At 40.8% G+C, this 18,462-nt stretch overlaps 1 protein-coding gene across 1 annotated transcript in view; it reads left to right on the top strand.

The window, feature by feature from the left end:
- The window catches only part of LOC126262749 (ubiquitin-like modifier-activating enzyme 5), a 105,862-nt gene that overhangs the window by 27,912 nt on the left and 59,488 nt on the right, over positions 1-18,462 (top strand). Inside the window, exon 5 of the mRNA XM_049959563.1 lies at positions 4,850-4,977. Coding sequence (XP_049815520.1) covers positions 4,850-4,977 — 128 coding nt within the window. The remainder of the gene's footprint in view (positions 1-4,849; positions 4,978-18,462) is intronic.

The following is an 18,462-nucleotide window of genomic DNA, read 5'->3' on the forward strand; positions in this document are numbered from 1 at the left end:
AGTCTCTGTCCTACATTGCCTTGGATCAATTTCTGTCTTCCTGTTGGTTCAGCCGCACCAAACTGCACCACAGTTGTCAACCCTGGACACTCCTGTGGCCCAGCTAGGGGTGCCAACCTATGCAGCCGTCATCCCATTTCCAGCCCAGGATGGCTGTCTGGGCAGGCAGGTTTGGTCGTCACTGATGTCTTTGTAGGGGAGGGCCTCTGCACATCATTGCAACCAGTTGCGCTTGCACATGGCTGACTGGGCAACCCCAGCCAGGACACCGACGTCGCCACGACAATCTGCGTCTCTCGACAATTCACCCGATGCGACTGGGTCCCTGCCAAAACATATGAGTCCAGAACCGATCGCAGGAGTGATTTGTATGCAATCACCTTTGTAAACTGACTGCACTTCCACAGTATTCTACCAAAAAACTGAAGTCTACCACTTGCTTTACCCACAACTGAGCCTATGTGATCATTCCGTTTCATATCCCTACAATGTGTTACACGGAGGTATTTATATGAGTTAGCCAATTCCAACACTGACTCACTGATATTATAGTCATAAGATACTACATTTTTTGATTTTGTGAAGTGCAAAATTTTACATTTCTGAACATTTAAAGCAAGTCATCAGTCTTTACACCATATTGAAATCTTACGAAGATCTGACTGAATATTTATGTAGCTTATTTCAGACAGTACTTCACCATATATAACTGCACCATCTGGAAAAAGTCTGAGCTTACTATTATTATTGTCTTCAAGGTCATTGATATACATCATGAACAGCAAGGGTCCCAACACACTTCCCTAGGAGCACACCTGAAGTTACTTCTACTTCTGACGGTGACTTTCCATCGAAGATAACATGTTGCATCCTCCCTACCAAGAAGTCCTCAATCCAGTCACAAATTTCACTTGATACTGAAGTGTTTTTCTTGTTGTGTGTTGATTTTAAGTGGTTGATATATTACGATATGCCAAGTCTCAACCCGTTTCCTGTAATAACAGTTACCTTCTTTTCTGAATTTCCCAGTCACTGTCTTGTTTTCTCTTGATGCTGTGGTCTTGCTATGCAGTGCCATGTATCTTACCGCTGATTTGTTTTTCAATTGCAGATGGGTGAGGGCTATAAAAGAGCATCTACATTTAAACAGTACGGTACAAAATCACAGAACACAGTTTCCATAATTCTTCCATAATCAAATAAGTTTGCAGCTCGCAACAACTAATAATTATGTTGTGTACATAGTTCCATGTAGTCAGCGTGTACACAACTTTCCCACTAGAGCGCGCCCCGCTAAGCGCAACAGCGCAAGCGTAGCGCTCGTCCGTCTCCGCTGTACGAGATGGCGCTGTCATAGAGACGGACCAAATTCTGCTTCCGCCGATCCGCGTATTAATATGTAACGCAGCCAATGAGATTGCTGCTAACGTAGAACCTTTTCTCCTCGCGGATCACACTCGCGCAGGATACCTGAACGCGCGAGGTATTATAACAAGTGTACAGTCCTCCGATTAGTCAGTCTGCATCAGTCTGCATTTGTCTGCACCAGTCTATAGTCAAGTTTCAGTCTGCACCTAATAAGATTACCATATTCGTGTGCGTAGACATGAAGATAAATGTATAGACACTTTGTCAAGTATCAGAGATATGTGAGAATAAGATTAACGCACCAAGACCAAAGGAACTTCAGATTGTCAATTGTAAATAGCATCCAGGACCAAGTTAAGTTATTTTTATGCTTGTTATTATTTTAATAAATGTGTTTGAAAATTAATCAAGTTCTGTTTAAAGTTGGTCACCGTCAGTCTGCTACTCTAAGCGTGCAAGTGGCATTTTTATCGTCTGACCTAACGGCAGAAGATAAACACGCCACGATAAGACCACGAGACATATTGCTGACACTCGCCTGCTTCGTTAGAGCGCCAAGTCAAATAATCTGATGGTGTGTGTACCGAAGGTCTTACAGTACGCACACCACAAATTAACAAAGCTTTTCAGATAACATGTTCATACATAATGCTTCACTGCTTGACCAAAACCGTAAGTTTGTACTTAAGTCAAGATAGCGTAGCATTGAGCCTTTATCACAACATTCATTTTTCTTTAGTGGTTGACCATTCTCATCGTGCCCCTTTCTTCTTTGGAGTCCAAAGCATCCACAAAGCATGGCTCCAAAGTGCAAGTGATCCCTTACTGCCCAGTACAAATTACACATCCGTCATTGCTTTCAGTGCCATGCCCACATTTTTCTTTCTCATATCTGCACATAAATTCCAACAAACCCGGGTAAAGAAGATGCTCTTAACATTTCTACTAGTTAAAGCCACATTTTTCACATGCACATCTTTCATTGGTCTAGTAAAAGGAAAGTAAGACATGTTGCTATGCTTTACAGCAACATGTGCCACTACAAAACCCCATGTGATTGTACTTTTGACAGTAAGCATAAGACAAATGCTTTTCAGAAATCAAGAAATACTTTATCTGCCTGACTACTTTTATCCAATTTTTTTCAGTATCTCATGTGAGAAAAGTGGGATCTGGGCTTCACATGATCAATGTTTTCAAAATCCATGCTGGTTGGCATTGAGAAGGTCATTCTATTCAAAATACCTCATTAAGTTTGAGCTCAGGATGTATTCTAAGACTTTACAAGAAATCGATGTCAAGGATATTGGATGTTAGTTTTGTGGATCAATTCTGCTACCCTTCTTGTAGACGGGTGTGACCTTTGCATGTTTCCAACAACAAGATATGGTTTGTTGTTTGAGGGATCTGTGACAGATTATAGTTAGTTGTGCTAACTGAGCCACAGATTCAGAATAAAATGTGATAGGGATTCCATTGGGCCCTGAAGCTTTGCTCAGTTTTAACAATTTCAGCTGCTTCTCAGCACCACTTATGCTAATGCTTATTTCATTGATCTTTTCAGTGGTATGAGGATTAAATTGAGGCAATTCTCCTGGGGCATTTCAGCTTTTGCTTTACTATCTTCGATTTCAGTTCCTGTCTCATTCATTAGGGACTGGACACTAAATTTGGTGCCAATAACAGCCTTTACATATGATCAGAATTTCTTTGGATTTTGTGAAATATCATTTGACAACATTCTGCTACAGCAGTCATTGAAGGCATCACACATTGCTCTCTTGGCAGCCGAACGTATTTCATTCAGCATCTCTCTATCTACAGCCCTACACTTTGTTTTACACCAATCATGCAGTTTCCTTACAGTGACTGTATACCGTGGAAGTTCCCTCCCATTATGAACTGTTCTAATGGGTACAAATCTATTCAGTGCATGTTCAACTATTCTTTTAATCCTAAGCCATAGTTCCTCTACATGCTCCTGCCCTGTTCTGAAAGTTTCAAGTTCCTCACTGAGGTATGACACTACTGGTCCTTTATCCAACTAACTGAACATACATACCTTTCTGCTTGTTTTAGTTGTCCTATGTACTTTGGTAATCTGTTTTACTGCAACCATGTAACGTTCACTGATACCAGTTTCAATGTGGACATTCTCAAAGAGGTCAGATCTATTTGCTGCCATTAGGTGCAACATATTTTTATCATGAGTGGGGTTCTTATCTGTTCTAGGTAGTTTTCAGAGAAGGCATTTACTAATGTTTCATAGGATGTCTTATCATGCCCACCACTAACAAAACTGTAATTTTCCCAATTAATTTTTGGATAATTTAAGTCTCCACCACTGATTACTGTGCGATTGTGGAACTTATGTACAAGTGAACTGAGGTTTTCTCTAAAGTTTTTGGTTACACCAGGAGATGAGACTGGTGGGCGATAGAAGGATCCAGTTTCCATTTTATTCCCATCCCTTATACTGAGACTTGTCCAAAAAATTTCATTGTGTCATCATTTTTCCACAATTATTTTCTGGGAACCAGATCAAGTCAAAGTCAGTAGCAGTCATCTTAGTCGTAGTCTTTTTCAGTTAGTATAGCTTTGAAGCACATGCAAGTAAACATGGGTCTTTCCTGGAGTTTTGCAGGGTCAGCAGATTTATACTGGATAGGCACACATTGATTGGTCCACATGATCCATTCCTATGTTTGCAAGGCTTGCTGCAAAAACCACCCATATTAGGGATGTGAATACTCATACTGAATATACAAGTCCATCTCTGAGACTATCTTGTGGATACACTCCATCTCTACATCTGTGTCTGTAGTGTCAGATATGACACAATCCATGGTTTTCTGTCCTCATGTCACTATTAGTAAAATGATGTGTGTCAGGCCAGTTACCTTTAACACCCTGAGGACTGACGGAAAACACATTGGTACACCAGTTTAGGTTGATAACATACAAATGTGGTCTGTGTTTGTAGAAACTATAACCATTATGGAAATTAAAATATTTGCTGCATCGTAACATGAGGGATAGGCAAAGACAAGGTGCTCTTACTTCCAATTTGCTAATGAGCTGTGTACCTGATCATCAATGGAAAGTAATATCACAGCATAAGAACTACAATTTTTTATGGAGTAGATATATTTTTCCTACGTGGAATGTTTCCCTCTATTATATACTTGTATAGTAATATACAAGTATACTAATATATACCTTGATATGATTGTTCAATTTTTCATGATATCATAACTTACGCCTGTTTGGTCATGGAACCAGAATGCACAATATTTTGCCAACTGTCCTATTTGATTGGAGTTCAGACAAGAAAAAACAGCCAAGATTACTGCAGGTATACCATATGAGCAAGAATATTCACATATCAATTGGAAATCCTAAAAATATCTTTCACTGTTGTTGTTTCATAATTTAAATTTAATTTTTTAAAATTAAGTTTTAATAAAACCTTCTTTTTCAGTGTGCACCACCTCTTGTTGTTGCATCCAACATTGATGAAAAGACATTGAAACGTGAGGGAGTATGTGCTGCAAGTTTACCGACTACAATGGGTATTGTAGCAGGCTTCCTTGTACAAAACACTCTCAAGTAAGTCTAATTTCTTGAAATTTAATGTACAGAAATTTGGGCAGCAGCATGTAATGTAAAAACTTTTTGAAAAGCCTGACACTTATAAACTTTGTGTCCACTTTTGCTGTATGACCTGAGCACTACTTGGAAATAACTTAAATGTAACGGATACAGCTAGGTCAATATGAACTAATATTAGTTTATTCTAGGACCAGTAAATATAAAGACAAGAGTGGCCATACATGGTATCTGAGGAGGAAAGCTGACAGAAACACACAATGGAAAAGCCAGGATGGAATAATGACAATATTATTAAAAGGATAGATAGCTACTCACCACACATTGGGAATGTTGAGTCGCTGACAGGCACAACAAAAAGACTGCTGGACAAGTAAGCTTTCAGCCAAAAAGCCTTCTTCTGAATTAGACACACACACACACACACACACACACACACACACACACACAAGCAGTCTTTTGTTCTTTTGTTGTGCCTGTATACGACTTAGCGTTTCCACTGTATGGTGAGCTGCTGATGTAGACATTTTGAATGGTTCTCCAGTTAACACTTGTCACTATTTATCTTCATTATGAACCGGTTTTATTTTATCACAGCTTTTTTAGTATGTAATTTTACAGTAATTTTACAGATTGTGACAAGTTGCCTTGGTAATATACATGGTGCCAGAGGTCATGTTCAGTTCACTGGGCAGTGCATATTGGGAGCTATATGGAGGTAATGTCGCTGCAGGGGTTTCCCATCAGAAACAGCTCTTGATTTGTAAGGGCCCCTTTCCACTGAAAATGCCCTCTATCAATTCATCATCCGTGTAGCAAAATATTTAAATGATAAAATTTCAACAACTGAATTTTTCTGCGGTGTGTCAGAGTATGTGGCTGCTTAAATCACAACATTCTGTGTGGAAAGCCTAAATTCTGTGGCAGTGATGATACAAGTCGTAAATAGTTTGCTTAATATTTACAAGAATATAGGAAAAGATAGATTGCTACTTATAGTAAAGATGTCAATTTATGTTGCAGACCGGTACAATTGAAAGACACATACACATAAGCTTTCGGCCACGGCCTTTGTCAGTAAAAGGGAAACACAACCCGTTCATTTACACAAGGAACCACATCTCATGCACACAACTGCCAACTCCGGCAGCTCAGGCTAGGATGCAACTATCACATGGGATGGAAATAGCAATCTGGAGGGGGCGGGGAAGGGAAACAGATAGCAGTGTACAGGTGGGGGGAGAGAGAGGAGCGCTGTCAGGTGAAGTGTGCAGGGCCTAGAATGCCAGCGGGCGCAGTGTCAGGAGGCTATGGGGCAGGGAGGCGAGGAAAATGGAGCAAAAAAGGAGAGGAGCAGGGAGAGATGGGTGGGTGCATTGGCAGACGGCAGCAAACAAAGAGGGTGGGAGACAAGAATGTGGAAAGATGATAGGCCAGAGACCGGGGGGATGGAAACTGTTGGGTGGAGGGTGTGTAGACAGCATGTTACCATAATTTGAGGTTGGGATGATTAATGTAAGGGTAACTACCATCTGCACAGTTCAGAGAAGCTGGTGATGGAGGGGAGGATCCAGATGGCTCAGGTAGTGAAGAAGCCATTGAAATCAAGCATGTTATGCTCAGCGGCATGTTATGCCACAGAGTTGTCTAGTTTTCTCTTGGCCATGGTTTGACAGTGGCCATTTGTCCTAATGGACAGCTTAATATTTAACTGATAGGAATCTGAGTGTCATATTAGCCATCCATCAGTTTTGATAAGAATCATCTTACAACTGCCAATAAGCCTCTACTACTAAGCCTTGTTATTTGATGTTGAGTCCACTAATAGGGGCCACATTACATTAGCAGATGGTGTGAGCTCCAGGGGGTGGGGGTGCCAAATGATCTCCATTGTGTATTCAAAAGGAGCCTCAAGTGCCAGAAGCAGAATGGTAATACATCTAAAAGATGAAGAATGTGGAAGTGAACTTGATGTACCACGTTTCTGCTCATAATACTACAAACGGAATTCACATGTTACAGACTGAAAACTTTAGTTTAGTTGCTTATTATTGAAGATATAATATAGGGAATTGGTGAAGTTGCAATTTTTGCTAGAAATAATATAGTATGTAGATCTCTAGATTAAAGGAAAAACTGTGCTGAACACTACTGTGAGGTGTGTTGCACCGAGAGAACAGCAGATACTGCGACAGTTGTGTTCTCGATTTGCAGGGTACCAGCTGGAAATTGTAATGATTTTCTGACATCCAGTGTATCATTCTTATCACACTTGTCTAGAAAAACTGCTTCATTTATTGTAACGGGTAACTTAATATGAACTTCTTAACAGATATTACAAACCTCATAGACCATGAACACCTGTGCTCTTAAAACTTCAATGGTAGACTCTCTAACTAAAGTAATAGCCAGTTCCAGTATGGCACTTTAGTAGTTAACACGGTTATAGATAAGGATAGATATAATAATATAACTGTCAAAAGTATTTTAAATCACCCCTCTGATCATGATGGACATTTCCTCACCATAAACAAAGTAAATGAGCAGAGAAAAGTAAATTTCATTTGGGAAAATTTGAAAGGAAAGTCCTAAGAAAAATCTATGGGTCTGGAGAGAGGCAGAAGGCTGGAGAGTGGTATACAACCATGCAATACAAGAACTTATACAAGGGAGAGATATAGTGAAATTTATCAAATCTCAAAGAATACATTGGTTAGGACATATGGAGAGGATGATGGAAGACAGGATGCCAAAATGAATAATGAATGCCAGATTGTATTCCAACAGAAGGAATGGTAGACCAAGAGCTAGCTGGATGGATGATGTGCTGGCTGACTTTGCCAAGATAGGGATCTGTGGATGGAAGAAAACAGCTGAGAACAGAGAGATATGGAGGAAGATTGTTGAGAAGGCCAAGGCCTACCAAGGGCTGTAGTGCCGAAGAAGAAGAAGAAGCCAGATACTGCTGACTGTTGGCCAGTCTCACTGCTCATGAATTTTACGTTTTAGAGAAACTAATGCATGCCAGGAGTATTAAACACCTTGGGGGTCATAGTATAATCACCAAACATAAGTTTGTATTTCAGAAACAGAAAATGAAACATTTGCATTTGCTGGCAACCTGTCTGGTGTCCACAATAAAAAATTGAAGATGGCTGAAATATTTTGTACCCTAACAAAAGCTTTTGACTGTATCCATCACCAATGTTATTAAACAAAACTAAGTATCTAGGTACCAGTGGTGCAGCATGATAGTTGCTTGATTCATACTTTTCTAAAAGAAAGCAGAAAGATCTATTGGATAGTGGAGAAGGTGTTCCAGCTTCATCATAACGGGGTACCACCACAGGTGAAGTGTCTCAGGGCTCAGTTATAGGTCACCTGCTTTTTGTTATTTTTATTAAAAACCTACCTCTTTATACTGAATATTGTAAATATATCATCTTTGTTGGTGACACTAAGATGTTACTGATGATTCATTAAATAAACTTGACGTTTCAGATGATAAATTTGTTATTGTGAACTTGTTTAACACAAATGGTCAGTCTATTAATTACAGTGAAATAATCTTTATTCAGTTTCACACAACCTTTAAGGATAAAGAAATAGGAGAAAGACATGACAACCAGCAAACAAACAAGGGTGGATACTTAAAATACCTGGATTTACATATTGATAGCTAACTAAACTGACCATTCACATGCTAGATGTGTGCAAAGGATTGTTTCCTTTAACATGTGCTTTACGCATTGTTTGCTCATATAGAAATATAGAAATTAATAAAGCAGCCAATTGTGGTTATTTTCATGCCATTATGGCCCCTGGAATAGTCTTTTGCAGAAATCTGGCATTGGCTAGAAATGTACTGTGTAAACAGAAACAATTATGGGGGGCGGGGGGGGAGATCCACCCTTCAACCTCATGCAGAAATCTTTTCAAGGGCCACAAAGTAACATCTGTTGCACAACATGTATTGTCACTTACCTGTTTTGTAAGAGAAAAGTTTTTTTTAAATACCCAGTAGTGCATATGACAGTCATGATCTAGAAGAAAAGAAGATATCCACAGTGAGCATGCAAAACTGAGTGTGGTCAATTTCAGTGATCCAATTTTAATGGCTATAAGATTTTTAATGCCTTCCCTTCATAAATTATCTAGTGGACGATGAACTCTTGTTTAAAAAGTGCTTAAGGCTGTTCTATTGCAAGGGCCATTCTAAACTGTATAGGATTTCGTGAACCATGATGAATAAAAACCATGTACCTGTAATAGTTGGGTATATTCTTAGATTCTTATTTGTCTGCTTGTTTATTTATTATTGCAAGCATATTTAAATACTTTTTTTCTGTAATGGAACCTATGTTGCAGGTACCATAATATGAATTTGATTAGTACTATTTACCTAATACCAAAGACTGTAAAGGAACTATTTAAAGGTTCCCTTCTGTTCTCCTAAGGGCAAACATGTATATAGAAGGGACACTAATTAGTAAGAACAAACAATAAATAATGAGACATTCTGAAAGAGAGACGTGAGCTGGTTTGTGAGGTATTTATTTCTAAAATTTAGTGGGTTACAATCTCTTAATCAAGGGGGCCCTAGCTCATGGAGGAGTCTTTGAACAGGGTGAGCTACTATACAGTTTACAGTATTTTTTTGATGTTGTCTTGAGGTGCGAGAAGGTAAGCACTGAGAAGGGGAATGTTAACGCATGGTTTCGTTGGAGTGACGCTCGTACATAAGTCCTATGTATTCATGGGGAAAAAGGGGAAGTTTGAGAGTTATACGGACTCAATTGGCACTCAAGGAAGCCAGCACATGCAGGGAGAAAACTAATTTCAGTGGTGCGCTTGGCGGTAAACGGGTGCCAAAATGGCTGGGGATGAAATGGTAATAAACCTGACTGGTACTTCTAGCACCCACTGAAGTAAACTACACTGCACTCAGTAATCCAGGTGCTGATAACAGGGGGGATGAACTGGGCATCTGGCATCAGACTTTGTACAGTCTCAGTCAAAGGAAGTCCCTTGAAGAAATGCAGCTCGGGAAGGCAATGTGAAAGACACGGTAGCACTTCTCTTGTTAACTGGACTACAGGAAAACATGAAACGTGAATGCAGCTAGTGATATGAACCACATGGCATTGTGCAGGGCAGGTTGCTGAGAGCACAGCCAGATGTTACCTCATAGAAGTGGAAGCAGAGGCTGGTTGAATGACAGTTTGGTGTGTATGGCCCATGGAGAATATGGCATTCGGAGGTCTACCTGCCGTGAAAGTGACCAGCTAGGGTGCTTGGAAGATGTGGTGGTACCTCGGCTAGCAGAAGCTTTGCTGGGTTTTGGTCAGCGCAGCACATCGTCGCTGCTACAAGTCGTGGTGAGCGGAAGGAGTCGCCACAAATTTCCCCCCTCTGAGAGGAAAATACTTGTGCCAACAGTGCAGAGGGGCGTTTGGAGCTAATTAAGGATAACCTGGCATGATGCCGCAGGAGGAAATGGGGTTGCTTCCAAAAAATCACCGGGAATGATGGGTATGTCTGTACACAATCTCAGCAGCAGTAGTTTGTAGGTCGGTTTTATGTGCAAACCACAGGCTTAGAAGTACCAGGGGTAGGGCAGCAGAGTAGGGCAGCAGACCATGCAGAAGAATAACATGTAAGGGTGGCTTTAAGTGTATGGAGGAATCGCTCCACCATGCCATTATCTGCAGGGTGGGAGCTGGTGGTTTGCTGGAAATTAGAGCCATAGGTGGCTGTCAGAGATTGGAAGCGGGCAGAGATGAACTGGCACCCAAGATCCGTATTGATGTCATGGGGCCATCCAAAGTGGGAGACCCAGGTCTGAATGAAGGCTAAAGCCACAATTTTGGCTGAAATGTCAGACAGGGAGATGGTCTCCGGCCAGTACATAAATCGGTCAGTAATTGTTCACAGATATTGACAACCATGGAGGAGGGTAGTGGGCTGACAATGTTGAAGTGTACGTGCATGAACTGATGATGTATGAGGGGAAAGGCAACCGTGGGGTACTGAATTTGCCATCCAGCCTTGGCTTGCTGGCATGGTATACAGAACTGGGACCAGTTGCTGCCATCACATTGAATGCCCAGCAGACAAAACTTTGTTTCATAATGATGGCAGAAGTGCAGATACCTGGTAGTGTGAAGCTACAGACATGCTCAAATGCTGTTTTTGGAAGGTGAGTGGGAGAAAAGGCCAGGTGTGATCATTAGAAGTGTCAGGTTGTGAAGAATCCATGAGAATGTCACACAAAATTTTATGGTAGGAGCTGGGTATATATCTTAGCTGAAGATTGAGGCTAGAGTCAGCATTCTAAAGGGTGTTAGTTAGGTCCAGGTCTCCCTCTTGAGCAGCGACCAGGGCATTGTAATCTAAGTGTTGGGTGATGGCGCAGGAGTGGCTAAGGTAATCTGCTACAATGTTATTAATGCTGGCAACATGCTAGATTTCAGTAATGAAATGTACTCCTGTAGCCTAAACTATGAGGGTGAGATCTGGTGTATGTTTTTCCTGTAGAAACCGAAGGCGAGGGGGTGGTGATATGTAAAGATTGTAAAAATGCGCCCCTGATTTCAAGGTCGGAAACATTGGATGGCTTCATTGACTGCAAGCAGCATGTGGTTTTATGTGCTCCAGTGACATTGTGCATCGGAGATCTTAAACAAAAAGAACATGAGCGGTTGCCAAACATCCATGCATTGCTGTAGGATGGCCCCAATAGCTGTCTGGCCCACATTTGCCAATATTGTGCAGGTGTCACTTGGGTGGGGTGGGCCAACAGACCGCCAATAGTGAGCTCCCTTTTTATTTTTTCAAAGCTGTTGATCATGGTGTGGGTCCAAGGTACCAGTTTGTTCCCTTTGTTTTTATCATCACAGAGTGCTTTAGTAATGGGCTGTTGGGTGGTAGCAGTATCCTTAGGATCTTGACGGAAAAAATTGACCATGCCAATGTAACGCCGGAGGCCTTTGAATGCAGTAGGGTGTGGAACGTTCACTACTTCCTGTACTGTTCCAGGTAGGGGGCAGGAGCCGGTGGCAGGGACTAAGTATCTGAGAAATTTGACCTCGCTCGCCCTGAAAATGAATTTTGCGATGTCGAAACTCACTCCAGCTTTCTGCAGGTGAGAAGAAAGTTTGTGTAGCGTTGGTGGTGGTCAGTATGGTCCCAGGAGTTGATGAGTATATCATCAAAGTTGGAAGAGCAGGTTGGTGTGCCCTGCAGAATGTTGTCCAAAAATCGCTGCCAAGTTTGTGCATCATTGCAGAGGCCGAATGTCATGAGTGCACTACGAACGGGCTGAAAGGTGTGATTATGGCTGTTTTCTCAGTGTCCGCCTGGGGGACTGGAGTTCGTGTGTAGGCTTTAGTGCAATCTATTTTACTAAAGATAGTAGTTCCCAAGATGGCGTCATTGTAGGTACAGATGAGTGAGACAGGATAATGGTTAGGAATGGTGTGGGCATTGAGTCTGTGGTAATCACTGCAAGGGTGCCAGGAACTGTCATTGTTGGGAGCGAGGTGAGATGCTTAGGTCCAATGGCTTTTGGAAGGGTGAAGTATGCTGGTGGTGAGCAGCTCTTCGAACTCCCTTTGTGTAATTTTGTGCTTGTGAATGGGGAGGGAGTGGGTGCGGCAGAAAACCAGGGCCCATGGGTAGTGATGGTTTAATGCACAGTGTCATGCTGAACATTCCAGGAGGCATCAGATGGCTGGGTGAGGAGGGGAATTCAGCAAGGAGCTGAGCATATGGCCCTGAAATTGCCAGCTATTTCATGGCAAAACATGTGGTGGAATGGGAGCTGCAGCAGAGGAACATTGATTTGATTTTGACTGGGAAGCTCAAACAGCTTTGGTCTAACCCACACCAAAACCGAGTTTATTGTGCAGTATCACTCCCTGTATATCTAGTAAAGCCAACCAATGCCCTTAAGTAGTGCAAGGAGTCCCTTTACCAGTTTTTTGTTAGACAAAATTTCTTCAGGTCTAGTTGTCCCAAAAATTCTATATATCTTGCTGTACAATGCCATGCATTCGAAGATTAGGTGTGATGCAGTTTCTTCACCCTCATCACAGATCCTACATTTAGGGTCTTCTTCCGTTATACCCATTGTATGTAGGTGTTTTTGAAATTCCCATGGCCGGTCATCAGTCCGGTCATGAGTTTCATCTCTTTCCTGTTCAATCCCAGGATTACAGAGCTTCTTTTAAAATACGGCCTAGGCATCATTACCTTACCATGTTTTTGTTTATAGTATTCTACGTGATGTTTCCTAAGCCAGTTTCATAGTTCTAGTTTCATCGTAGCCTTGGTGATTGTCAGGTCAGGTTCCGGTTCAATGACTGGAGATGTTGCCCCAACATGGTCAATCTGTCAGCTTGTTCATTGCCACAGATCCCTGAGTGGCCATGGACCCACACTAGGTTTACCCTATTGCATGCCCCTAGCTCCACCAGAGCCCTGTGGCATTCTGCAACAATCTTAGATCTCGTTGCAGGAGCTGCCAATGATTTCAGGGCTGCCTGGCTGGCTGAATAGATGTAGATGCTACAGTCATTGGGTCTGATTTCGACCCATCGGTGAACCAAACAGTGTCCCCGATACAGTGTCGAACTGGTTTTTCCCATTGCTCCCTGCTTCCAATTATTTATTATATTGTAAGGCTTGTTGAAACAGTTTGGAGTTGTTATATAGTCAGCCAGCATTACCCCAGCCATTTCTATATTTACCTCACTCACTGTCTTAGTGTGTGATTCTGGATATCCCAATGAGATCCAGTTTTTATCAGTTTTAAGTCTGTATGCATCAGCTGCTGCCTCCATCTTGACCCAAAGGTGTAGTGGGGGTATGTCCAGCATGGCTTCCATCCCAGCAGTTGGTGTGCTGCTAATTCTGCCTGTTACGGCTAAGCAGGCCAGTCTCTGCACCTTAGCAAGCTCCTTAGCTGCAACCTGCTGTTCTACCTTCTTCCACCACACTATGGGCTTGTAGGAAATCCTAGGTCTAACCACTGTGGTGTATATCCAGTGCATACCTCTGGGGCTTCGGCCCCAGTTTTTGCCACAAGCCCTTCTGGTACTCACTAGAGTACCTTTCGCCTTGGAGCAGATGTTCTTAATGTGAGGGGTCCATGTTAGTTTCTCTTCTAAGGCTACCCCTAGATATTTCATGATCCCTTCACAGGTAGAGTTTCATTGAAGAGCTTCAGATTCCAACTTGAGTGTTGGATATGCCTCTTCGACAATGGCACCACAGAAGTCTTCTTAGGATTAACCCTTAGATCCTGTTTAATGCACCAGTCTTGCACAATGTCTATGTCTCTGTCATATTTCTAACTGTGTCAGTAAATTTGCCAAGTACGAGGTGCATTCAAGTTCTAAGGCCTCCGATTTTTTTTTCTCCAGTTTTAATCTGCCAGGAAGTTTCAATGTTGTTAGTGGTATGTGCAATGCATCACTGGCACAGGGAATTTTTCCAGACGGCTTAAGACGTGCAATTATTAAACCTCTTCATAAGAAGGGTGACAAAGACAGACTTAAACAATTATCATTTAATTTCCTTCCTGATATCTTTTTCCTGATAGATACTGCCTACAGGAAAATTAAGGAGACCTTTGGAGAAAAGAGAACCACTTGTGTGAATATCAAGAGCTCAGATGGAAACCCAGTTCTAAGCAAAGAAGGGAAAGCAGAAAGGTGGAAGGAGTATATAGATGGTCTATACAAAGGCGATGTACTCGAGGACAATATTATGGAAATGGAAGAGGATGTAGATGAAGATGAAATGGGAGATATGATACTGCGTGAAGAGTTTGACAGAGCACTGAAAGACCTGAGTCGAAACAAGGCCCCCGGAGTAGACAACATTCCATTAGAACTACTGACGGCCTTGGGAGAGCCAGTCCTGACAAAACTCTACCATCTGGTGAGCAAGATGTATGAGACAGGCGAAATACCCTCAGACTTCGAGAAGAATATAATAATCACAATCCCAAAGAAAGTAGGTGTTGACAGATGTGAAAATTACCGAACTATAAGTTTAATGAGTCACGGCTGCAAAATACTAACGTGAATTCTTTACAGACGAATGGAAAAACTAGTAGAAGCCGACCTTGGGGAAGATCAGTTTGGATTCCGTAGAAATATTGGAACATGTGAGGCAATACTGACCCTACGGCTTATCATAGAAGCTAGATTAAGGAAAGGCAAACCTACATTTCTAGCATTTGTAGACTTAGAAAAAGCTTTTGACAATGTTGACTGGAATACTCTCTTTCAAATTCTGAAAGTGGCGGGGGTAAAATATAGGGAGCGAAAGGCTATTTACAATTTGTATAGAAACCAAATGGCAGTTATAAGAGTCGAGGGGCATGAAAGGGAAGCAGTGGTTGGGAAGGGAGTGAGGCAGGGTTGTAGCCTCTCCCAGATGTTATTCAATCTGTATATTGAGCAAGCAGTGAAGGAAACAAAAGAAAAATTCGGAGTAGGTATTAAAATCCATGGAGAAGAAATAAAAACTTTGAGGTTTGCCGATGACATTGTAATTCTGTCAGAGACAGCAAAGGACTTGGAAGAGCAGTTGAACGGAATGGACAGTGTCTTGAAAGGAGGATATAAGATGAACATCAACAAAAGCAAAATGGGGATAATGGAATGTAGTCGAATTAAGTCAGTGTGATGTTGAGGGTATTAGATGTTTTGCTATTTGGGGAGCAAAATAACTGATGATGGTCAAAGTAGAGTGGATATCAAATGTAGACTGGCAATGGGAAGGAAAGCGTTTCTGAAGAAGAGAAATTTGTTAACATCGAGTATAGATTTAAGTGTCAGGAAGTCGTTTCTGAAAGTATTTGTATGGAGTGTAGCCATGTATGGAAGTGAAACATGGACAATAAATAGTTTCGACAAGAAGAGAATAGAAGCTTTCGAAATATGGTGCTACAGAAGAATGCTGAAGATTAGATGGGTAGATCACATAACTAATGAGGAGGTATTGAATAGGATTGGGGAGAAGAGGAGCTAGTGGCACAACTTGACTAGAAGAAGGGATCGGTTGGTAGGACATGTTCTGAGGCATCAAGGGATCACCAATTTAGTATTGGAGGGCAGCGTGGAGGGTAAAAATCGTAGAGGGAGACCAAGAGATGAATACACCAAGCAGATTCAGAAGGATGTAGGTTGCAGTAGGTACTGGGAGATGAAGAAGCTTGCACAGGATTGAGTAGCATGGAGAGCTGCGTCAAACCAGTCTCAGGACTGAAGACCACAACAACACACATCTTTTTCCAAAATATTCGAAAAAGTAATATACTCAAGAGTAGTCACACAATTAAGTGGAAACTATTTACTTAGGATATCACAATTTGGATTCCAGAAGGATTGCTTGACTTAGAATGCTATTTGTATATTCCCTCATCACACAGCACAAGCCTTAAATACTAACATTTGCTAGTTGATATATTTTGTGATCTTTCCAAGGCTTTTGATTGTGTAGCTCATAATACTCTCTTAGAAAAAAACTCAAGTCTTATGGAATTGATGGCTTTTCACACAGTTGGTCTGAATCATACTCAACAAACAGGATGCTAAAGGTTGTGCTGAATGATTCAGACGATGTTGGAAAGGTAGAATATTTTAGTGACTGGGGGAAAAAAAATAACAAAGGAAGTCCTACAGGATTTATCCAATTAACATTCAACATGCAAACTTCGTACTTTTTGCCGATTATGCTAGTTTTATAATGAATTCTATTAGAGACAAAGCAACAGAAGATCTGGTAAACAATATTTTCCAAAGAATTATAAAGCGGCCATCTAAAAATGGACTCTCCTTAAATTTTGGAAAAACTCACTACATTCATTTCTGTACAATAAATAGTCTCATAACAACAACTGATGGAAAACATGAGCAGGAGTCAGTAAATAGTGTAGAATGCTCCAAATTTTTGGGTGTACATATTGATGAAAACTTGAACTGGAAGAAGCATATAGCTGAGCTTTTCAAACAATTAAGTTTAGCTACTTTTGCTCTTCATATAATTGCTAGTCTTGGAAACAAACATAACCTCCTGGCATATTTCCTCTCAATAATGACATACGAAATGATTTTGTGAGCTAACTCATCTCCAAGAGAGAAAGTATTGATTGCAAAAAAGTGGGCAGTAATAATATGTGGTGTTCACTCATGGATGTCATATAGATATGTCTTCAATGAGCTAGGCATTTTAACTGCACTGTCACAACACACACATTTGCTGATGAAATTCATCATAAGTAATCCATCACAATTTGAGAAAAACAGTGATGTAAATACCTATAACACTAGAGAGAAAAAATGACCTGTCAGTGGCTCAGAAAGGAGTTCAATTTGCAGCAACAGAAGTATTTGATCAGTTGCCCAATAACATAAAACGTCTGACAAGTAGTGAAGCATGTTTTAAATCTAATTTAAAATCATTTCTACTTGTCAACTTCGTTTTTTCCCTTGAAGAATTTCTGCTTAAAAACTGATAGCCAGTAAAAAAAACACTAAATTGTTCAGATGTTCTATGGAACATGCAACCAACCAACCAGAGTGGCAGCTCTTTGTAGTACACATCACACTCTGTATGCAACCAATCATCTACAAATTTAATAATGTATTCTTCCTACTTTATTGTATACACACAATAAACAAAAAAATTCTTTATTTACTATCCTTCATAATGTTGAAATTTCAATAACCAACAAGGTTTCTTAATATACTTCATCTCAGCTGTTATTTTTCCGAGACCATATACTGATCAGTTTCCATAATGATGGTGGGATGACAAGTAAGTACATTCTGTGCTCTCGTACTTATGTCTTTGGACACTCAGTTTAATACACCCCCAAATGTAGGTGTTTAAATTGTCAACAGTATTAATTGTGAAATTATACATAGGACATAAAAAGTCACTTGGTTTTGATTATTACACATTTGTTTTGGTAAATATTGGCGCAGAATTCATATCAAAGTAATTGCTGTAGCATCGATAGACCCTGAATGGAAAACATGTTCCATATGTTCACCATTTTGCAGCACAGATTATTGTAGTCTGCAGTATAAGTTTACTAAGATTGCTCCGAGTTAAAATGCATTTTTGTGGTTTCCTGTGGTACAGACTTTGGGGCTTCTATATTTAGCCTCCTCCATGATGTTCCGAAACACTGTTTAAAATTATACGAAGGCCAATTCTTTCTCAAAGGAAATCAAACTCAACATTGACAGGTCGTGGCCATGTTGCTCCCTGCACAAACCAATATGCTCATAGTGGTGGACACGTTCTCATGAACTGTGGGAAAATTGGTTTTGCGGTACTGTGCTTATAGTGGCTGTAGAGAAAAACCAACGCACCTGCGCGTGCATACACATACACAAAACCACACTCACTTTTCCCAGATACATTTAATTCATGTGCACTACTAAAAATTTTGTTTGTTAATGT

The sequence above is a fragment of the Schistocerca nitens genome, chromosome 1 (genome assembly GCF_023898315.1).
Source record: "Schistocerca nitens isolate TAMUIC-IGC-003100 chromosome 1, iqSchNite1.1, whole genome shotgun sequence".
NCBI lineage: Eukaryota > Metazoa > Arthropoda > Insecta > Orthoptera > Acrididae > Schistocerca > Schistocerca nitens.